The sequence below is a fragment of the Daldinia childiae genome (assembly GCF_008694065.1).
Source record: "Daldinia childiae strain JS-1345 chromosome Unknown Scaffold6, whole genome shotgun sequence".
NCBI classification, from domain to species: domain Eukaryota; kingdom Fungi; phylum Ascomycota; class Sordariomycetes; order Xylariales; family Hypoxylaceae; genus Daldinia; species Daldinia childiae.
Window position 1 is genome coordinate 1,590,702 of NW_022984647.1, and position 22,787 is coordinate 1,613,488.

The window sequence follows — 22,787 nt, forward strand, 5'->3', positions numbered from 1 at the left end:
TTAGTGGTGCTCGGCGTGAGAGCCACCGTGGTACCCAATTATCTTGAAGCGGCCGATCATCTCACCGACGGTGAAAAAGCCAACGCATTCCGCAACCAGAACGCCGGTAGTAATGAGCTGAGCTCTGCTGATATTTCTCGCTTGCTGGATGATACTGGCGGGTTGATCTGCAATCTTGGATGCCGTCTGAAGCAGAGAAGTCGGGTTCTTCGCGGACTGCAACACGTTCTGCCAGTAGCTTTGGACAGTAGTAAGAGAACTACGAATATCTCGTTAGATCCACGAGGAATAATCTGTAAGTATGCCTTAAACTCACGGTGGTGACATCTTCTGACCCCTGAAGACGATCTTGGCGAGTTCCGAGCCGACCTTGGAGTAGTAGACGACCGTAGGTACTGATCCTGCAAACCCAAAGCATCAGTCGCTATCCAAACAAACACATATACGTCCCTCCTAAGTAATCCGTGATGCTATCACATGGTTCCACGTACTCTCAAAAAATGCGACTAATCTTCCAGTGCGACCACCAACTTTGCCCAGCGAGTTCGCAATTCCCTTGGCGGCGCCTGCAATGGCCGGACCAGCCGTCGAAGTGACCCTCGAGAGACCCTGCGCTGCCTTAGCCGAGTATTCGGTTGCCTTCGCTGTGTATTCGGACGCCTTTGCGGCATACTGCGAGGCAGTTTGGGAAGCGTTCGAAGAGGCTTTCGATGCAGTCTCCTTAGCCGTCTCCTTAGCCGCCTCGGAAGCCTTAGCGGTAGTAGTCGACTCGAACCTTCGGGCCGCCATGCGACCCCAAGCTCCCGATTGCCGAAGCAGGGGACGTGCGAGAGCGGACGACATTGCTGGACTCGGGTATTCGGGTTACTCTGAGACGTACGAGTAAGAGGCCTAGGTCGCGTCGATTGACCGGGGAATTAAATGGAGAGGGTGGCGGAGGGAAGGGGTGGGAGTTCGCAAGGGTCGTCGTCGATGGGGAAGTTGTTTCTCGCACTGGAAAAAAAAACACTCAAAAGGTTCTAAATCGGCTGTTCGAAAATGTACCCCCCGGCGGAAAAACCCGATCCGAGCTTGGACCTCAAGGTTAAAAACCTAGGTACAGCGGTACTCGTGGATCTTGAGCAATTGACCAATCAGATTACTAGTAAGTAAGGAAAGTTCTATATTAGTAATGATTAAAGGGTCCTTCTCAATTCACTTATTCTACATATTCATCCCATATCTTCTTTACCTTTCACCTTTTGGACCCTATGGTTTCATTTTTTGTCTTTATATTATTAGTTATACTCTTTCTCCTAAAGTATGGTAAACTTCACATTGAATCCGTCATGTTATAACAGTTGGTTTAATTTATAGTATTTATTATGCTTTATTTTATATTATTACCTTAAGAGGATACCTATATTCCCAAAGATTCACTTGACCTTGGCCGTAGCCTTACTCTACATGTAATGGCCTACCCCTAACGCTGTCGTACATTCTCTTATGGGTATAGCAGAACTCAAGCTAATCAAGGCTTTGAATTTGAACTTTAATGGCTCCCGTCTTGGGATCTGCTGCCGTGTTGAAGGCGTCAAGAGCGTCTTCAAGCTTGAATCGATGAGTAACAAGCTTTGAGAGGTCTACTACGCCATTCTCGACCAAGCGAATAGCTCGAGGCCATGTGTTGCAGTATCGGTATTGGAACTCTACGTCAACTTCTCGAGTGCTGGCTCGCATAAAGGGGAAGTTGATTTCGTTCTTTCCAACACCGGTGATGAATACCTTGCCTCCGAATTTAACAGCCCAAACGGCCGATGCTATGCTGCTCTCCACTCCAGTGCATTCAATAGCCAGTGATGGTTCGATGCCACCGAAAGATTCTATTATTTTCTTAGCCGAATCTTCGGCACTCGCCCTCTCTACTTTGTGCGTTATGACTGACGGGCAGATCTCCTTGGCGAATTTCAATCGTCCTTCATCAATGTCTGTGATGACTAGAGGGCAAGCGCCAGCAGCTTGACAGCACAGCAATGTGATTAATCCGATCGGTCCAGCACCGCAGACCAGTACCGGGTCACCAAGATTAACACCGGCTCTTTGCATACCAGCCAGTGCAACGCTGAGAGGCTCTAACATCGCTCCGTTTTCGTATGACATATTTCCAATCTTGTGACACCAGATAGCTGGGTGATTTACGTATCTCCTTAATAGGCCCGGAACCGGGGGTGTCGATAGGAATAGGACCTTCTCGCAACCGTTGTAACGACCCGTTAGGCAAGGCTCGCATTCGTTGCAAATGATGTTCGGTTCTATCGCGACTCGATCTCCAACTTTTAGGTGTGTCACCGACGGATGTACCGCGATAACCTGGCCAGCGGATTCGTGTCCCAGGATATGATCTCCCTCCACGATCATAGGTCCGATGCATCCTGCGTGCCAGAAGTGGACGTCGGAGCTGCGTAACGATTAGCAAGACAGTCTTACTCGTCTTATACAAAGGCTACTGACCCACATATCCCAGTGCTCTTGATAGCAACAGTGACTTCACCGTGTTTTAGGCTCTCTCCCTTCTGCACATCCTCCACTGTTGGTTCTGCCTCGTTGATCCATAGCTTGTGGGCGGGATTCGTGAAGACAGCAATGTTTGCCTTGGAAGGCTTCACGACAGTCTCAACTGTAGTTGAGCTCATTTTGACAGGTTCGAGAAGAAATTGAAGCAAGACAAAGGACAACGACGAACGGAGATAGAGAAGGTTCAAAGAGAGTTTCAAACCATTAGGAGGGGAAGCTCAAAGGAGGGGCCTGCCCGTTATTATGTCTCCCGACCTCTTCGCTTCCGTTCCCCAGTATTTTGTCGAATTCTAGACTGTTGACCCGAAACTGGCTGATCTAAGACGATGTCGGATATGTTTTCATCTAGCTCGTGGTCTAATACGGCCACCGAGCTGTGGCCCTACATGGATCGGAAACTATATCTGCATCGGGACTATATATCATCGTCGCTTACACGTATAAAATGCTAGTAGGTCAATGGTATTGTGAATGTTTTGTGCTCTGTCTGCATGAAGGGGGGTGTAAGGTGCTTAATTGGGGATAGCAATGCGATGACGTTCGGCTGCTATACGTCCGATTAAAATGGGGGATATGGGGACGGACAAGTTTGTCCTCTTTACCGCACCAATTATTCTTGTCGTACAGCACATCGTCAAGGTCTCATCCCCGCAAAATCTCTATCATGTGGTGGGCATTACAGTAGCGCGCCTCACGATGGGTAACTAGCTTCGGATGTCGGCCGCAGGAACAATTCTATTAGTTCTGCTAGACTTTTTCTTTTGTTTCTCCATGTACATACTTGCGCCATGTAACAACCATCCGAGGCAACATCGTGACTTTCGGGGTCTATCATCACCTGGTCTGTCAAATTTGCTTGTAAGAGGTAGATAATAGATGTTTCCACGTTTCCACGTCTTATCTTTACGCAACCAGGTATCGAGCAGACCCTACATGTTGTTCTGGCGCGTATAGCCCCACGAATGGGAAATGTTATATAACGTGCACATAGATCTAGAATCCAATAAGTCCCTCTAGATACATCTAGCATAGAGCATGGATCTGCGGTCGCTTTGCATATATGCAATTAAATAGGACCCCCGTGTTTTTAGTAGCGAGCCATTCATCTGATGCGAACTCCTCTTAGGGGCAATATGAGACTAGGTAGTTAGTATACTAGAATTCTTCAAGAGATGAAGTTAATATTGTTAAGATGGTAAACTATATACATGTATATGTCAGTGGCAAAGCCCTTCATGTATATTACCTGTTTTGTGGTGATACATGTACCACACCAGCCACATTCTTGCACCAGAACTTGAAGAACTGAGGGGCGAAATTTGTCATCAATTAGGATGCAACATTAGCAGATTAGGTTCGCATTCTACTCCAAATCGGACACAAATCCTCAACTTGACTTACCTCAACTACCTAACCTTACTAACCTGATCTACTACACTTATCTACTACACTTATCTACTACACTTATCTACTTCTCAATAAAGCTATTGCTGTTATCCATCGCCTTATATATATCCTTATATATATCATCTTCCCAATTTTAGTTAGCTTACAATCACTATTTTTAAAATGAATAACGGCGAATTCAAAAGTGGCGTTGACTATTTAGCTCGCCTTAAGCATTTTAATCAGCTTGATAAAGAGAGAGAAGATATGATTAAAGATTTAATAGCTAAATACGATGACCTCGAACAGCGCTTCGAGTCGAAATGTAAAGAATTTGATAATGAGGTTCAAACACGCTCTATATATCAGTCTCGAGCTAATGATGCTAACACGAAGCTCACTAATATTCGACATAAAATGGTAAAGCATACTACCTAGGCCCCTACATAGCCCGTAATATCAGATGTGCTAAAAGTTTCCTAGGATGTTAATTCTTTTGCTATTGCTATTATCGATGGCGACGGCGCTGTTTTTCGCGACGATTGGATTAGGAAGGGCGAAGACGGCGGCGCGATGGCCGCTCATCAATTGCGCGACGACATTAAGAAGCATCTTAAAGAAGCTTATCCAGACGTTAACATAGAAACATGGCATATAATGGTCCAGGTCGTTCTTAACCTCGAAGGCCTCTCCAGAAAGCTTTTTAGTGTTGACCTTGCGAAGAGCATGAGCGAGCTATCCGCCTTCGCTCGCGGATTTAGTCGTGCTCAGGGTCTTTTTTCTTTTATCGACGTCGGCAAGGGCAAGGAGCAGGCTGATTTTAAAGTCCGCGAAACGCTGCGGTTGATGGTGCATAATCTTCAGTGCAAGCATATTATCTTTGGGCCTTGCCACGACAAAGGTTATATCGTCGAACTCAGGCCATATCAACTTGAGACATCTGTTCTTAACAAGATCACTTTACTTGAAACTACCCAGCCCCCGCGCGAATTTAGCGAGCTGGCATTCGGCAGAGTTAAGTTTAACGATGTCTTTCGCTCTGAACTCCTTCCAGAAGGCTGGCTTCCACCGACTCCTCCGCCGTCGACAAACAAGCCAAACCCAATAACACCATCGTCAGTAAACAAGACAATCAACTATTCTGCCATCGCTTCTTCGTGGACTAGCACGATTCCGTTCGTCAATAGTTTTAAAAAGCCTGTGGCTACGCCAGTGAAATCGATGATGGCATCTCCCCGCAAATTTTATTTCGTCAATGCCTTGGGTCAGCGTGTCGATGGACCCTTACCGCAAGCCGATGCCTACTCCGAGCAGCGCTTCAAAGAGCGCTGCGAAGAAGAGGGAAACAGGAAGCCTTGCAACAGGTACCATCTGCATGGTATTTGTGAGGAAAACGCATGCTTGTACTACCATGGGGTCCCCCTGAGGCCGGCCGAGCAGCTCATCTTACGAATTAAAGCTAGAGGCTCTTTATGCAATTACAAGAGCGGTTGTAAGAATGTTGATTGCTATTGGGGCCATCATTGCAGGTATCAAAAGTGCCAAAAGTTTAATTGCGCCTTTGTTAACACTCATGGGATAGACTTGGTAAGTTGCCTTTATTTACTCGCTCTCTAGTCAAGTGTCACCGTAACGAGTGTTATTCTACTATGCCTACCGGACAGCATATCATTCTCGGGGGATCCAAACAGCCAATCCCGACGCATGCTGCCTCTTCCCTAGTGCCCACGATTGTTTGTTTCATAGTCATTTAAATTTTCCTACGCAGAATAAGTTAACATGATAACAGACTCCAGCGGAGAAAGTTTACGAAGACGGCTCACGAGAGGTCTTATCTCCCTAAGAAGTATGACGAGCTGGTATATAGGATTTGCGCAAAATCATATTCTATGTTGTTACGAGCACATCTAAGTATGAAATTTTTTAAATTATCTAAGATACATGAGTAGGTGCGATAAATGAGGAGGTAAATATGTTTTTTATTATGAGAGGGGGCTACGTATAGAGATTATGGTACTATGCAATGGTTCACTGTGTGTTTGTCAAACTTATAACACAAGCCTTCTCGGGCTAATTAATAACCCTAACCCATCAAATGATATTACTTCTTTGGTTTGCGCTCCTTCTTTGGTGTGCCCGGAAAGATGAACATATATGTTCGGTACAGGGCTGTGAGTACTGCATAATGTTCATAGACACCCAGCACTCGGAAAAATAAGGCGTTATCTTCCTTCTCTGGCGTATCTTCTTTTGGTTTATTTTCCTTCTTCGGTGGCATTCTGTTTAATAAACAAAGGAGAAAAAAAGTGTTTTCGTTTGGGCTCAGAGGTATGATGGTTAGAAGCTGTCGGTATCCAGGTAATTTGGTTTGCTTTATTGAGAATAATGCAGACCTAATTGAAAGGCAAACGACGTAAATCTATACTAGCTAGAAACAACCTTCTTGTTCCCTAGATGTCGAATTGTATTGAACCAATCGAATGGTTTTATCTTTGACTGTGACCATGTCTTGTATTATGGAACAATGTCTTTGATCACAGACTTTCAGGTAACAGTTTTATTGAAGTGCAGATAAAATCTGCAAGGTGTTGATACAATACATCTCTGGTATGAATTGATTGTAAATCAATGTGTTTGCACATTGTATTGATAAACCACGATATATAAGCATTGCTTTCCGCTCAAGTCTCTTCTCACTTTTTTTCCACCATCATCACACAATCTATCATTCTTTGAGAACTTAAGAGTCTTCTGAACATTTATCATCAAGAAACCCCTACAACACTTTATTAACTCAAGTTATATCTTACCATTGAATAAATCTGATCAAGATGGCTTCTGAAAGCAGAGATATGCTTCGCCTTCGCTCCGCGGATGGCAAACTTATTCGCATTAGCCGCGAGGCTGCTCGTTTTTCCGAGGTCCTTGCCGACATGATGAACGATATCGACGAGGAGGGGACCACTGAAATCCCCATCTCGGAAGTTGACGCAAAGACTCTGATTCTCATCGTTGAATGGTGCGAGGCCACGGCCGTAACGAAGGCTGAGGAAGAGGCGAAAGACGAAGCCGAGAAGCTTGCAAAGGAGGCTCGTCGACTAACGCGCAAGCAGGCCCGGGAAGCGCGTGAAGCGGACCGGTTGGAGCGCGAGGCTCGGGGCGAGGAGGTCGGACCCCCGGAGCCGGCCAACGACGACTCGGAGAGCGACCAGGGGCCCATCAAATCCACCACCTACGAGAATCCCTCCGATGTGATTCCCGCCTGGGACAAGGCGTTCCTAGACAGGCTCGACAAGGAGGAGGTCTTCGACCTGATCACGGCGGCGAACTTCTTCGACATCGAGGACCTCTTCAAACACTGCGCCAGGTGGATTGCGATGGTCGTTGACAACATGTCGACGGAGCAGATGCGTGAGTACTTTGGAGTCCAAAATGATTTTACCCCCGAGGAAGAGGAGCAGATTCGCAAGGACCACGGGTGGGCTGACCCTGACCCAAGTTACTATGACTAACTTCTCTACTCGCGTATAGGTGTCGAGGGGTATATACACTGGTGATTGATGTCATACACAGAGTGAATATCTAGGATAGGTAGACCAAAAGGATGATATATTGAACTAGTAACGCCTGATTCTACTCTCTTTCGAGGGCGCTACGCGCCCTTATATAGTAGATAGACCCCTGTAGGCCTCCTTACCCACTTATACCCTGACAATAGGACCGCAAGGCAATTCGTTCCTCTTTGGAAACAGGTCTCTCTTTAGAAATCCCTAGTTCAGCTTGACTACCTACCTATCTATGTTAGTGTATTATTAGTATAAAATAGTAAAATAGAAAAAAAAAAGGGGGGGGGGGTTCCTCAATTTATTGTAATACTTATTACGAGTGTGAATTATCTTCCATATTCGCTTTCTTCATGTTTGGATGTTGTAGAGTCTGCTATGAGAGGTAGGTAGGTAGATAGGTACCTATCTAACTAGAACTTGTGAAATAAACGATCCGAAAAAAAGGCCAAAAAAACATACAACACCGGGGATTCGCTGGTCGTCACCGACCCAACTACTAGTCCGGCGGTATCCGGTTTATCTAGGGGAGAGCGGACGGGATCCCGAGTTCTCCGGATCCTATGGTCGTATGTGTTGATTCTTGTTGTTTTTTCAATATATGTAGGTAGGTATTTAGTCACTGCCAGGAGAAAGGGGTCAAAGAGCCAAATAGCCTTATACATTTAGCTAGCTAACTAAATACCTCAAATAAACAGAGCTTTTATATTCACCAAGCGTGCGTAATTATAAAACATGATAATAATTTTATTTTTCCCATATGGAATTTTAAATATGACTTTATATTAAAAGTATTCTGATTAAAAGTATTCTTCTGGATGTCTCATCCTTCAGGGTTGCTTAGCTAAGCCTCATCAAGCCACCATCCATGGCTTTGTCCACAAACTCCCCCTCAACCCAAATCTTATTAAGATATATCTAAGCTAACATCATTGATTTGAATATTTTTTAGTCTTTTAGTCTTCCATCTAGGTTTAAAGTGCCTGCTATATGTTATTTAACATTTTCGAATGAATATAATCTCAACAATATTAAGCTACGACATATGATGTAACGCCAAGTAAAATCCTACCTACATACAGACTGTATAACATTCAATTTAATGCATTTCCGGGTCTCAAATCGAAGAAATGGCCCAGACTCCCCATATCGTGGTGTCTAAAAGACCTATAACCCAAGAAGATATAGAATATTGGGCCAGAGATAACCCCAACCGCCCTGAGACTAGACCCGAAATTAGAATCCAAAGTATTTGCCAATCGCTTGCGCCCGTCGCGCTACGAATAACTTGGGCAGAGGAAGCTATCGCTGCCGGCTTAGACGTTAACAAACTGCTCCCTCATTCAAGCCGGCCTTTGCAAGAAGCGATTGAGAACCCCCAAAACCGCGACTGGCGCACTATGACTACATTGGACCACTACGAAAGTCTTGATCTAGTGAGGTGGTTGTTGGATCATGGCGCCGACCCTCGGCTAAGGGATTGGGTCGCTGTTAGTGCGATAGATGAAGCATTGATTAATAAGCTTCGTAATAAAGACTCTCCTACGGCCGAGTTCTATGACCAAGCGCGGAAGATGATGATAGAAGCTGCTAGAAAACTCGAAGGTATTTAGCCGTAGTCACTTTAAAGACATCTTTAATTTGAAGACTTAGTAGCTAAACCAAGTTTCGTAACAGATAAAGAGGTAGCTGAGATGACTATCTTAGACCGCTGTAAAGACTTGTTCGGTGCGGGCAAGTACTTCCACGACCACTGGTGTGTTCTTTGTAGGCGCGGATACCTGGGACATAAGAAAGGTGAGCAGAAAAAGGACTGCGAGTATTGCAAGGAGGAAAAGGAGTTTAACTGGCACTATAATCGCGCTGATGCATTAATGATATACCAGGGATATAGATAAGCCTTGGAAATAAATCAATTAGAACACAAGAGCGAGAGACAATAACTAGAGAGTGGCTTGTTGTATCATTTACACAACTCGTATTCATATATAAAGGCTACCGGCTATATCTCCTATTAATATGTATCTTAATATGTATCTAAGTCATCAAGCCGATCCTTACTCCAGGAATAATGACCTAACGCCTAGCTATAGAAATACCAAAGAGCAGTATAAGTCATGTGTTACAGCATACATACATACTACTCCTCCCCTCCAAATCTTGCCGATGCATCCACCAAAGTCTCTACCAGTCGAGCTTTTGGATATGGCGCCTCATCTTTCAGTACCACCATACTGCCGCCATATAATGTATTCTGGAAGTGCTGCTTTGCCTTAAAGTATCGCTGTTGACGGACGCGGCAATACTCGTCATACCGTCCCTCACCAATCGTCGCCAATACATACTTAGGGTGTACACCGAGCGCTTGGGCCCCCTTCTGGCCAAAGCCGAAGCTCGTCACGCTGAACGCGTTTACCTCGTCAACTTGGATAGTCCGACTGGGGAACACGAGGTTCTCCCAGGGCTCAAGCGCAACGTCGATGTTGTCTGCGTTCCTGTTGCCTGGGACGGCCCCCGTGTCGAGGATCTGGCAACACCCGTTGAGCATCCAGGCCGCCGCGGCACCTTTGGGATGGCCGGTTAGATATTTCTGGCACACGGCTAGGGCCGCGTTGCCGGGGGTGCGGCCGAGGTGGCTGAGTTGCCGGTGGAGTACTTCCACTTCGTTCTTCTCGTTGAGATCTGTCGATGTGCCGTGGAGAGACACGACGCCGATGTCGTCGGCAGTCAGGTTCCAGACGGCTAGGGCTCCGCGCAAGGGCGAAATGCGCGTGTCGTGCGTCCAGAAGGCGTTGCCAAATCTGCGTCGGGCCTCCTTCTCCTCGCGCCGAGCAGCTAGCTCGAGCTCGAGCTCGTCAACTGGGCCGCTGGATATACCCGCCAGAGGACCGAAAAGCTCCTGACGCTCGCGGATCGACTTTAGGGAGTGCTCGAGCAACCGTCTCCTATAGTCGATGTCTAGGAGCGGGGACGGTCCGAGGCTAGGGCTTTCGCGGACGTTGACCATGATGCCTTTTCCAGGGGCGGGAACCGAGCGACCGACGCCATCGCTGGCCGTTTGAACATGCGCGACGATAGATCGGATGGGCAGGCCTAACTCTAGGGCTACCTTGGCGTTGGTAAGTAACTGCATGCCACACCCCTCCGATTCCACAAATCCTTTCCGCGACGAGGCACACGGGCGAGATGTCTCGTGTGGCGCGCGATCGCGCTCAATGTCGGCCATACTGTTGTTCGTCGCCTTCATATTGGCAAATTCTGCCGACGTATCCTGCGTCATGTCGTCGAACCCCCCTACTAGACAGACCTTCGCAGCGCCGCTTGTAATAAGATCGTACCCTTGGTTGAGAGACTCGAGCGCTGTCGCGCAGGCGCCAACAGGCGTTCTCGTCGGACCCGCCGACGACATGAGGAGCATATTCAGCCATGCCCCCGTCGTGTTGATGAACACCTCGGCTAGGATGTCGCTTTGCACCGGCCGGTCAAGATACCCTTGGCGGTAGAGCTTCTGTAAGGACTGGCCGCCCCCCATGCCTGATCCCACGCAGTTCGCAAGTTCTGAGACGTGAATCGTTTTGTATAGTTCGTAGACATCTGTGATTCCTGCCGAGAGGAAGGTCTCGGCAGCGCATACAAGTGCCATCTGCGTACATCGATCCACGCTCTCGCAGAGATCCTGCGGGAGTCCGTATATTGTCGGGTCCCAGCCCGCTGGGAGTTGGCCACCGACGATCCTGTCGAAGATTCTTGCCTTGGGGATCATCAGAGTGGCGCCTTTCCTCAGACGCACGGAGAACTGGTCGCTCTTGGATATTTGCTTGATCTCGACCTTGTCGCCCTGTTCTCGTACAAACTCCATCGCCGTGTCGAATGACGCGGTGAAGGGCTCCAGGTCGTGCTGGACAATGACTTCCTGGAGGAACTGCTTGCTGTCCCGATTGGGGTGGTCCAGAGGGCTCGGCTCAATAAGGCGAAGTCCTGTATGCTCTAGAATCTGCTTCTCGTACTTTGCTTTTACTTCGTGGTCATGCACAGGCGTGCCGGTAGCTACGTCTAGCCACGCGGCTGCGGCGCCGTCTGTCGGAGAAGCTGGCTTGGGATTATGCTTGATAAGTCCCGTCATCCAAGCCAGTTCAATACAACCTTGGATTGACAACTCGCCTTTGAGCTCCATCTCCCATCTTGTCCGGGAATTTCCCCAAGGTCCAATTTCGGCGAAGCCGACCACAACTACGACTGACTCTAGATCGACCATATTATCTAGCTTGGTGTTTAGGGGTTTCAGCTTGGTCGTGTAGTCAGGTAGTGTTGGAAAACCTAGCTCAAGGTCAACTAGAGGTTGTTTAGGTAACGCCGAATTCGATTGCGACGTCGTGGTGGGTTTGCCTCGAGTAGCGACCTCGTCAAGGGCTTCTTCTTCAGCTAAAGCCCGTTTGACCTCCTCGTTTTGACGCATCGAATTCCTTATTCCAGCAATGAATGTTGCTAGCTCGGGGTCGCTACCCATGCCGCCGCTCAGGTCCGCCAGGAGACATTCAGTCTGGCAGATCGATACTACGGGGTCTGACATGAGTCCTATTATAAGTCGTCCCATCTCTTCCGTCGAGAAGGTGGTCACACCACGCTTAGCAATCTCCTCTGCAATTGCGTCGTTAGCTGCCATTAGGCCTGTGCCTCGAGTCCAGCCAATAATGACGCCACAAAGACATAGATAATCGCTCCAACTCTCAGAGGACCACTTATTCAATAACGCCATCAGTCCGATCTTAGATTCGGAGTATAGGCCATCATTCCCGAACGTGCCGTGGTTAGGAGAAAGGGGCAACAAGACCTGCGCCGGCCTTGTACGAGAGCCTTTCGACTCCTTTGCGAGCTTAACAGCACCCATGATCCTCAATACATTTGTCAGCATAGCTCTATGCGCAAGCTCCGACTTCGAATCGATATTGTCGATCTCACGGCCCTTTTCAGGCAGTGCCGCAAACGGGATAATGAAATCGAGATCCCACCCAAGACCGTTGACCGGGTCATAGATGTGGGCGATCAGGTTCTCTATATCTTGTTTACTTCCCTGGTTACATGGAAGAACAACGAGCTTGGATCCGTTGGCCCCGTAGCGTGCGAATATCTCCTGGTAAATAGGGCCCGCCTCGGGCATGGTCCTGCTGGTCGTGACTAAAACCCTGGCTCCTCCCTGGAGAAGTGATTGTAGAAGGACTATGCCGATCGAATTTGGACCCGCGCCTGTCAGGAGGACATCTTTTCCAGCAAACGTTTTCGTCGCAATTTGGTTGTCTGTGCTCATGAGGGTCGTTAGCTGTTGGTCCGGAGTCCACGAAGCCCCTTTTCTCCTAAGTATATGAGGGGACTTTGTTTCTGTGGCTTTGGGCTCAGATTGCTGCTTCGGAGTTGAGAGTAGAACGTCTTGGTAGCTTTCTTGCGATTTGGCTTTTATAGGCTTCGTCTCTTTAGGATCGAGCTTGTTAAGCATCGTTTTAATTCCTTCGATCCCGTTGTCTTTCGAGTGTACCTTGTTAAGTAAGTACTGTCTGGCCCTCTCGAGTCTGCCGCTGGCCCTACTTCTAAGGCTAGCTATAGCCGATTCAAGATCATTCTGGCTCTTGCTACCTTCGAGGAGCTTATAGTACTCGTCTAGTAGATCGACGTGGCCCCAATTCCAGACAGAATCATATGATCGCTGATGATCGGCCTTGAAGATCGGCTTGATACCATTGCAGAAGTCTTCTCCTAATTCTTTTTCGTACATATCGATTTTATCCTGTGTCTCTGCCGAATCATCGATAGTTCCGGATGATGTCGCGGAGTCGTCATCATCTAAAAGAAGGGCGGCAATCTTCTTCTTTAATTGTGAGTGCTCATCGCGTAGCTGTTGTACTACTTTAGAATCGAGCATAGTCTGTTGTGGGTTGGCTACAGCCGTGCTCCCTTGTCTAGATAGACCTGCACTGTCTAAGTGCCCTTGGGCAATAGCGTCGAAGAATGCCTCGGCATCCTCGTTCTTCTTTAATCTAGCTGCTGGCTGTTGCCCAAGCGCTAGTAAGAGAACTGAGTCTTGTCTTCCGGAGGCGAGACCCCATTTGTCATTTAGGTAGGATTTGGCAGAGATTAAGTCGAACGAGCCAGGCATTTTCGATCCAACCATCTTCTCAATCCGAGTGCGTAAACATTTCTTCAACTTTCCGTCGTATGTACCTTGAATTGTCGCAGCAAGTTCCTTAAGGGGTATGTTCTCAACATCATCCGCCAACGGCCCAAATTCTTCTAACATATCTCCTATTATCTCGTTCTGTACAATTGACCTCCCCCCAGAAATGGCTTTAACGCTTTCATCAAGCTTAATTTCCGAAGATGTCTTTTTCAAACTGCTTGAGATAAGTGCCGTAACTGACTCTAACGCAGTAATTGGGACATCGGGGACTGGGCTATCTGCTTTTGTAGAGATAGATGTGTTCGCAGGAGGCGCCTCGGCAGTAGGTGCATTCGGAGTTGGTTCCGGATTGCTTTGTGATACCGGCCTCTCTACCCTCTCTACTTCTGGGGCTGGAGGTATATCGTAGCGGAGGTCATCGTAATTGGCGCTGGTCGAGAGAAGAGAACGCTTAATTCCATTGACAGCATCCGACTCGAGATTGAATTGGCCTAGAGTTTTCTTTGCCATATTTAATAGTGTAGGTGATGGACCAAACTCGACTAGTTTCTCAACGTTGACTTTGTCAAAGAGTATACTCTGAGTTTCTGACCACCGGACAGGCATCGCAAATTGGTATCTATTATCTCTTGTGTCAACATTCGTTCCGTCGTCTATACAAGTTGATTTAGTTAAGAGAAACTTACGCTAATAACTCCGTGAGGAGCACATGAGCAAGCTCTCGCTCATGTTGTTGGTGTGTCATCTTGACGAACTTCACTATTGAGCTTGTCGACGGCACTCTATAATGTTCGACTAGAGCGTAATTCTCATGTGCGAAAGAGTATATTACTCGATTTCGCTCAATAATGAGAAACGCGACAGAGAAAATATGTAATTGAAAATTTTACAGTAAAAGCGGCATGCTTCTTCGTGATAGCAGGTAGTTATGCTACTATTCAAGGTATTCAACTTGAAATTCTATTCACTCTAGGCCTAATGTCCCAGCATCCCCAATTCCCTGAATCCCCAAATCCTGCAATCCCGTATTCTGGTTACACTGGCGATAAACTCCCAAATCATAGGGCTCCGGCGCTCTATTATCCTCCCATAATCCCGCATTCCAGTTATTAACAGGCCTAGCCTTTAGGCCATTTTTAATTGTAGCCTGGCAGAATTGGTAGAAGCACATAGCCATTTCTAAGCCCTCGGCTTTTTCTTAATATACGAATAGTATAAACTTCTCTCAAGCAAACCTAATCATTCGTGTATTTACATGTCTCTCATGAATGCGAAACTTACATTTATTTGCTTTAGTTCACATTTATTGACCTGAAATATTCTGCACCTACCCGGCTTGGCGGTTTACACGACATATGTTGGTATCTAGAGGAATCAACGCCAACAAGCAAACAGGAATTTCAATTCCAAACCACAGTCATGATAGAATTAGATGGATCGGACTCAGGTCCGGATATCTTCACTCCAGAACCTGAGACGGGATCTCAATCTCAACCGCTCACTCTAATCAACAATACCCTCGAACATACCTTCATAATACCCACATTCTTGTACGCCAACGCTATTCAATTACGAGATAGATTTCTCAAAACACTTGTCAACCCGAGCAAACAGGATAATGAGGGATATAGCTCGTTATCTATTATTGAGCTCGTCTCGGAGTTCCTCTGCTTTATCGCCAAGGAAGTAGAAACACATATCGATCCTAGCTTCGATAAGGAGGTGCTCAATTTCGTCCTCCAGTCATTCGAAAGGGAGCTACTACACGGCGAGGAAGTTCACGCATTCGTCGCAGGGCTTCCGGATGATATTGATAAACTTATGGTAATCCGGTCATATTATATCGCAGTCGGAGCAGTAAGGCGACCTACGGGTGCACCAGAGTCAGCCCTTATGCGTGCAGCTTTAAAAGGCACCGCTCGTGTGTATGCTGTATTTGGCGGCCAGGGCAATACGAAAACTTACCTTGACGAACTACGAGATGTTTACGATGTTTATCCAACACTCACAAGACGATTTCTTATCCCTGCGGCACGTTTCCTTGAACGCCTATCACGCGATGTTAGGGCTTCTCAAGCCTTTGCTCACGGCCTGGATATCATGCGCTGGCTGGAACAACCCGACTCCCAGCCAGATTACGATTACCTTGTTTCGGCGCCAGTGAGCTTTCCTCTCATTGGCTTGCTACAAATACTTCATTATATAGTCACAACTTCTTCTCTTGGAACACATCCTGGCGGTATGAGAAATCGTCTTTCTGGTACAACAGGTCATTCTCAGGGCGTCATACTCGCAGCTATAATTGCTGCATCCGCAGACTGGCAGAGTTTTGAGATACAGGGCAAGAAGGCGCTCGCGATACTCTTTTGGATTGGCGTTCGCAGTCAGGAGGCATATCCACTCCCTTCTATCCCACCAAGTGCTCTGGAAGACTCGATAGCACATGGCGAGGGTGAACCAACTGCTGCCCTCTCTATTAGGGGTATGGCTCGAGAAGTCCTCGAAAAGCACATTGCGAAAGTGAATGGGGTGCTTCAGGAAGACCGGCATATCGTTATAGCCTTAGTGAATGGCACAAAGAACTTTGTGGTTGCTGGTCCGCCGATGGCGTTGTACGGACTCAATAAGCAACTCCGTCGGGTGAAAGCAAGCGAGAATGTGGATGAGTCTCGCATACCATTTAGCCAGAGAAAGTTGAACATCATGAACAGATTCCTTCCAATAACGGCCCCATTCCACAGCCCCTATCTACGATCAGCTATAGAAGCGCTTCAAGATGACCTAAGAGAGACCATCATATCTCCCAGCGAGCTCGCCATCCCAGTATACTCAACATTCAGCGGGAAAGACATTAGGAATGAACTACAGGGGACAGATAATATTGTGCCCTCTCTTGTTAAGATGATCTGTCAAGATCCAGTACATTGGGATGAGTCCATCGCAATGCCTGATGCTACACACATACTAGACTTTGGCCCTGGGCGTACTGCAGGTGTTGCTGGCCTCACGAGCCGCATCAAAGACGGCACCGGAGCCCGTGTCATCCTCGCAACCAATATTACTAACCCGACGCACCCCGAGATTGGCTGTAAGCACGAGATTTTTGCCCGAAAGAGGTCAGACCTTGCATATGGCACAAACTGGGCTAAGCAATATGGTCCAAAATTGATGAAGACTTCCACCGGCCAGACGTTCGTCGATACCAAGATGAGCAGGTTACTCGGTCTTCCGCCAGTCATGATTGCTGGAATGACCCCTACAACAGTACACTGGGACTTTGTAGTCGCCGCAATGAAAGCGGGGTATGAAGTCGAGTTAGCATGCGGTGGCTATTACGACGCGAATAGCTTGACTGAGTCAATCACGAAGATTTCAAAAGAGATTCCTCCCGGCCGCGGCATAGTACTCAACGTTATCTACGCCAGTCCTAAAGCCATTGCTTGGCAGATCCCACTTGTACGCGATTTATGCGCAAAAGGGTTGCCGATAAAGGGGCTAACTATTGGCGCCGGCGTTCCATCTCTCGAGATCGCGAATGAATACATTCGAACGCTTGGAATTAGGCAAATTGGATTCAAGCCTGGGTCTGTCCAAGCCATCCAACAGGTGGTTAAAATCGCCCAGGCTAATCCAGGATTCCCGATAATAATGCAGTGGACTGGTGGCCGTGGTGGCGGACACCACTCATGCGAAGACTTTCACGAACCGATCTTAGAGATGTATGGTAAAATACGGCGTTGTTCTAATATTGTGCTTGTGGCCGGTTCCGGGTTTGGTGGCTCGGATGATACTTACCCCTATCTGAGCGGCACTTGGTCTAAGAAATTCGGTCTCCCGCTTATGCCTTTTGACGGGGTTCTCCTTGGAAGTCGATGTATGGTGGCTAAGGAGGCACATACATCCAAAGGGGCAAAGCAAGCCATCGTCGATGCGCATGGCCTCGATGACCGGGAATGGGAGAAAACATATCAGAAACCTGTCGGCGGAGGCGGGATCATCACCGTCCGATCCGAGATGGGAGAACCTATTCACAAGCTCGCCACGCGCGGCGTCATTTTCTGGGCTGAGATGGATCAGAAAATATTTAGCCTACCTAAGGAAAAGCGCCTCCTTGAATTAAAGAAGAAAGATACTCGCGAATATATCATTCGACGGCTTAATGCCGACTTCCAGAAGCCATGGTTTGGTCTCACTGCTTCCGGAAAAGCGGTTGACCTCCGGGAGATGACCTATGTCGAGGTTATTTCCAGGATGATCAATCTTATGTTTATTAAACACCAGAAGAGGTGGATTGATAAGTCTCTTGCCAAGTTAACAGGGGACTTTATCAGCTACGTCGAGCAGCGCCTTTCTAAACACGCGAGTGCGGCCAATAGCCAGCTCATAAAGACGTACGAGGAGCTTGACGACCCGTTACCCATTATCAACAGACTGCTCGCAATATACCCTTCGGCGGCTACGCAGCTTATGAACTCTCAGGACTGCTTACACTTCTTGGGTCTTTGTAAGCGCCCTAGTCAAAAGCCGGTACCATTCGTCCCATGTCTGGATGAAGACTTTGAAGTATGGTTCAAAAAGGACTCATTGTGGCAGTCCGAGGACCTCGACGCAGTAGTCGACCAAGATGTAGGCAGGGTCTGCGTCCTCCACGGACCTGTTGCTGCCAAGCACTCGACTACTACCGAGGAATCCATCAAAGAAATTCTCGATCGTATTCACGAGGGCCATATAAGAATTCTCACACAAAGCCTCTATAATGGCAATGAGGAGAAGATACCAACTGTCGAGTACTTCGGAGACAAGATGGCAGACACTGCTTACGATGCTCGCCTTATCCTCGAAGGAGTCGCTATTTCTGAGACTAGGAATGAGTTGAGACTATTTATTCCGGGAACAACCGTTCCGGACGAAAATGAGTGGATGCAATTACTTGCAGGCGATCAGACTACGTGGCGTCGCGCTCTATTTACTACGGATATCTTCGTTCAGGGGTATCGCCTTGAAGCCAACCCACTACGTCGTCTTCTTGCCCCTTCTCGCGGGATAGTCATACATATAGCACAACCAGACGACTCAGACAAGACAGTTATTACCGTTGAAGAAAATGTCAGTGGAAAACAGTTGCCGACGATGAAAATCGGTCCCTTGTCTGGCAACGTCATTCCGTTATATCTTATTGAGCACAGAACCGCCCTAAACAGCCCAGTCGTACTCCCGCTTCTATTTACCTATCATCCTGAAGCGGGCTACGCGCCTATCCATGAAGAAATGGCTTCTAGAGACGATCGTATTAAAGACTTTTACTACAAGCTTTGGTTTGGTACCGATAGGCCCGATATCCGCTTGGATGCAGCGATGTCTCATGTCAAGCCTTGGGATGGGGGCGAAACTACCATCTCCAGTCCAGCGATACGTGAGTTCGCACGTGCAGTGGGTAACACTGCTGAGGCCTACATTGAACGACCTGGAAGAGATCATCTCGCACCTATGGACTTCGCTATCATTGTCGGCTGGAAGGCTCTCATGGAGCCCCTATTCCATGCCGTCGACGGGGACCTGCTGAAGCTTGTCCACCTCTCTAACCGTTTCCGCATGGTCCCTGGCGCGACTCCATTTAAAAAAGGCGACACACTAAGCGCAACTTCTGAGATCACTGCTATTATCAACCAAGACTCCGGTCAGATGGTTGAGGTTTGCGGCACAATCACGCGAGACGGCGGAAACCCGGTGATGGAGGTTACCTCGCAGTTCTTCTACCGCGGTATCTTCGCCGACTACAAGAAGACGTTCCAGCGTAAAGCTGAGCCTCAAGTCAGAGTAGCACTCAAGGGCCCCAAAGAAGTTGCCGTGCTGAAAGCCAAGAAGTGGCTCAAGTTAGAAGGAGACGCCGACGATCTTCTGTTAGGTCATAGCGTCGTATTCAAGCTACACACCTCGACCCGATTCAGCGACAAGGTCACATTTGCCTCCGTCGAAACTAGCGGCACGGTCGAGATCGAAATCCCGACTACCAAGGAGCTGGTCCGCGTGGGAACGGTAAAGTACGTCTCCGATGGGCCTTCGCGCGGGAACCCGGTCTTGGAATACCTCGCTCGGAACGGGTCTAAGTTGGACCAGCCCGTTTATTTCAAGCACCCGATCCCGATACAGAACAATTATAGTAAATCTCCGTTGGAGATTGAAGCGCCCGTCTCCAACGAGAATTACGCCCGTGTGTCGGGAGATTTCAACCCAGTTCATGTTTCACGCGTTTTCTCCAAGTACGTCAATCTACCAGGGACGATAACTCATGGCATGTACACCAGTGGTGCGGTCAGGAGCTTAGTCGAGACCTGGGCGACGGAGAACAATGCTCATAGGATGCGTGACTATAACGTCAAGTTTGTCGGGATGGTGCTGCCTGGAGATCGGCTTGAGGTTCAGCTGTACCATATTGGTATGGTGTCTGGCCTCATGATTATCCAGATTGAGGTGGTCAAGAGCGACGAGACAAGAGAGAAGGTATTGGTCGGTGAAGCCATCATCGAGCAGCCCACATCTGCATATATATTCACAGGTCAGGGTTCTCAAGAGAAGGGAATGGGAATGGAGTTGTATGAGAAGAGTGCAGTGGCCAGAGACGTCTGGGACCGTGCCGACAAGCATTTCCTTGATACTTTTGGTTCGTTTCATCCCTCATCTACCTAAAACATCTTGGGATAATATACTAATTTAGTCATACAGGCTTCTCTATTCTTAACATCGTCCGCAACGATCCAAAAGAGCTCACAGTATACTTCGGTGGCGCTCGAGGCAAAGCCATTAGACAAAACTATATAGCTATGACTTTTCAAAGCCTTGAGCCGGCTACGGACGGCAGCCCGAAACAGGAGAAGGTTTTCAAGACCATCACAGAATATACTACGTCGTATACCTTCCGCTCGCCGACCGGATTGCTCTCGGCGACACAGTTCACACAACCAGCACTTACACTGATGCAAATGGCAGTCTTTGAAGATCTACGAGCTCAAGGCGCCATTCAGAAAGACAGCATCTTCGCCGGGCATTCCTTAGGTGAATACAGTGCTCTCGCATCCATCGCCAAGGTGATGCCAGTCGAGACGCTTGTGTCAGTGGTATTTTACCGCGGCTTGTGTATGCAAGTTGCTGTCGAAAGAGACGAAGCCGGTCGTTCAAACTACTCCATGTGCGCCGTTGACCCTTCACGGGCCAGTGCACGGTTCAGCGAGCAGGCACTCAAGCGCGTAGTCAAAGCAATTGGCGATGTCACAGGCTCATTCCTAGAGATCGTCAATTACAATATTCGCAACATGCAATATGTCTGTGCAGGCGACCTACGTGGTCTAGACGTGTTAGGCCATGTTATGGACGGTATCAAGGCACACAATGTAGATGTGCGTCATCTCGAGTCGGAGGATAATAACAATCTACTGGTCAGAGTGATCGAAGAAGCAGACCGGCACTCGCGAGCTAAGCCTATGCCGCTGGAGCTAACACGAGGTCGAGCTACGGTACCGCTCCGGGGGATCGATGTCCCGTTTCATAGCTCGTACCTACGACCCGGAGTACAATCGTTCCGCTCATTCTTACTCAAGAACCTCGAGGAGAAGAGTATCGATCCGGAACAGCTCGTTGGGAAGTACGTACCGAACTTGACGGCTAGACCGTTCGAACTTACAAGGGACTATTTTGAATATGTACATAGCATGACCCAGTCTCCTCGCATCGGTAAGGTTCTAGAAGGCTGGGAGTAATTACAGGATGTCGTGATGTTAATAGGTGATGGGTATATCGAATATCAAAGTGGGTGGTGTATATCCCGGAAACCGGCGTTAAGAGATATGTTTTTTTTATTTTATTGGGGTCCGCATTAGAAAGCGTCCAATGAGGAAAATTCATGTCCGCTGTCAACGATATAATTAGAAGTTGTATCCCGAAGTTTTTCTCACTCTCCCGTACTTTTCTTTCTAAGCGACGTTACGACGGAACCCCCCTCCCTCCCCAATTTCCCTCCCTCGCATGGTTCTGCAGAATGCATGATGTGCCGAGTCACTTGACTCGGTGGTTGGGTTCGAGGGGTTTTGTCGTGATGTCAAGACTTACATATGTGATATGCGTCTGCTTGGCCGCAGCAGGGTGGCCGCACTGACTCTACGGATACGGTTATCAGCTCTCGCTGCATACCCTTTTGGGATTTGTATTGGCATTTCACTCGATCTGGATTTTTAAATTAAACAACGTGTTCCCCACGATATGTCAAATTGATCTTGCCAAGGGTGTTCTAGTGTGTCTTTACGTATAATATCGAGTATAGTCGACCCCGTGTAGTTAATAGAAAAAAAAAAGAATGTTAGGTTAAAATCATAACAGACAGTTAATAATACAATATGCCGAGGATTTTAAGGTCCATCATAGTACAAAGGTTTCTAAAAATAAACAATATTTACCTGGGTTGGGTACCTGGTAGGTAGGTAATTTTCTTTCTGAGCTAGATGTTATAGGCTGATTAATCCTTGTGTTCTAGTATTTCTGATTCGGGTTCTACAGTATGTTCTTTCTAAAATCTTATGGTGTCTGTTTATCCTAACTAGCGATTCCCCATACGCTGGCACCGTATAGCCCGTTATGGAGCGCTACCGGGTCACACTACTTGATACGGAAAAAATGGGTTGATTTTTTTTTTTTGTATTATGCTTATCTTTAACTTTGCAGAATGTAAACCTGAAGAACCACATATGTAAGTAAGGTAGGTAGTCAGAGCTTTTACGGACCGGTCCGTTAACGTTTCAACGGTTCTTTGCTGCTTGGTTGGCTAGCCCAGTCTATAACTGTTACAAGGTTGACTTTAACCGACGAGCCTGCATCAGAGTCACGTTACTAGACGGTACCAACAAAGAGCGTTGTACCGCAGCTAGACCGGGAACCCCTTCAGACATCTGGATAGGATCATGGGCAAAGGATAATGGGTGAGAGATGCCCATCCCTTGTGGATCTACGCGGGCCTAGATTTAATGCGGGAGCAGAGTCTGACATTGCAGTGAGGCTGGTCTGGCTGGTCTGGGGTCGTTAGAGGCCCGCCACTCGTCGATGATGCCCTCTTATCGCATTAGAAGCAC

General features: G+C 47.7%; 5 protein-coding genes across 5 annotated transcripts; 2 read left to right on the forward strand and 3 right to left on the reverse strand.

Moving 5' to 3' along the window:
• GL218_06340 (ATP synthase subunit g, mitochondrial) lies at positions 1 to 843 on the reverse strand (the record flags this gene model as incomplete). Its single annotated transcript, XM_033583047.1, has 3 exons — positions 1 to 259; positions 317 to 401; positions 492 to 843. 3 exons carry the CDS (start codon positions 841 to 843, stop codon positions 1 to 3), a joined length of 696 nt encoding a protein of 231 aa, XP_033433784.1.
• A 663-nt stretch (positions 844 to 1,506) lies between these two features.
• On the reverse strand, positions 1,507 to 2,672 carry GL218_06341 (L-arabinitol 4-dehydrogenase; the record flags this gene model as incomplete). Its single annotated transcript, XM_033583048.1, has 2 exons — positions 1,507 to 2,437; positions 2,491 to 2,672. 2 exons carry the CDS (start codon positions 2,670 to 2,672, stop codon positions 1,507 to 1,509), a joined length of 1,113 nt encoding a protein of 370 aa, XP_033433783.1.
• A 1,684-nt stretch (positions 2,673 to 4,356) lies between these two features.
• On the forward strand, positions 4,357 to 7,451 carry GL218_06342 (SKP1-like protein 19; the record flags this gene model as incomplete). Its single annotated transcript, XM_033583049.1, has 3 exons — positions 4,357 to 4,359; positions 4,423 to 5,303; positions 6,788 to 7,451. The coding sequence occupies 3 exons, from the start codon at positions 4,357 to 4,359 to the stop codon at positions 7,449 to 7,451; spliced, it is 1,548 nt and encodes a 515-aa protein (XP_033433786.1).
• A 2,191-nt stretch (positions 7,452 to 9,642) lies between these two features.
• Positions 9,643 to 14,181, reverse strand: GL218_06343 (Fatty acid synthase subunit alpha; the record flags this gene model as incomplete). Its single annotated transcript, XM_033583050.1, has 1 exon — positions 9,643 to 14,181. The coding sequence occupies one exon, from the start codon at positions 14,179 to 14,181 to the stop codon at positions 9,643 to 9,645; it is 4,539 nt and encodes a 1,512-aa protein (XP_033433785.1).
• Positions 14,182 to 15,090: 909 nt separating this feature from the next.
• GL218_06344 (Fatty acid synthase subunit beta) lies at positions 15,091 to 21,425 on the forward strand (the record flags this gene model as incomplete). The annotated part of the gene is made up of 2 exons (XM_033583051.1): positions 15,091 to 20,332; positions 20,395 to 21,425. The coding sequence occupies 2 exons, from the start codon at positions 15,091 to 15,093 to the stop codon at positions 21,423 to 21,425; spliced, it is 6,273 nt and encodes a 2,090-aa protein (XP_033433780.1).
• Between the last annotated feature and the right edge of the window lie 1,362 nt (positions 21,426 to 22,787).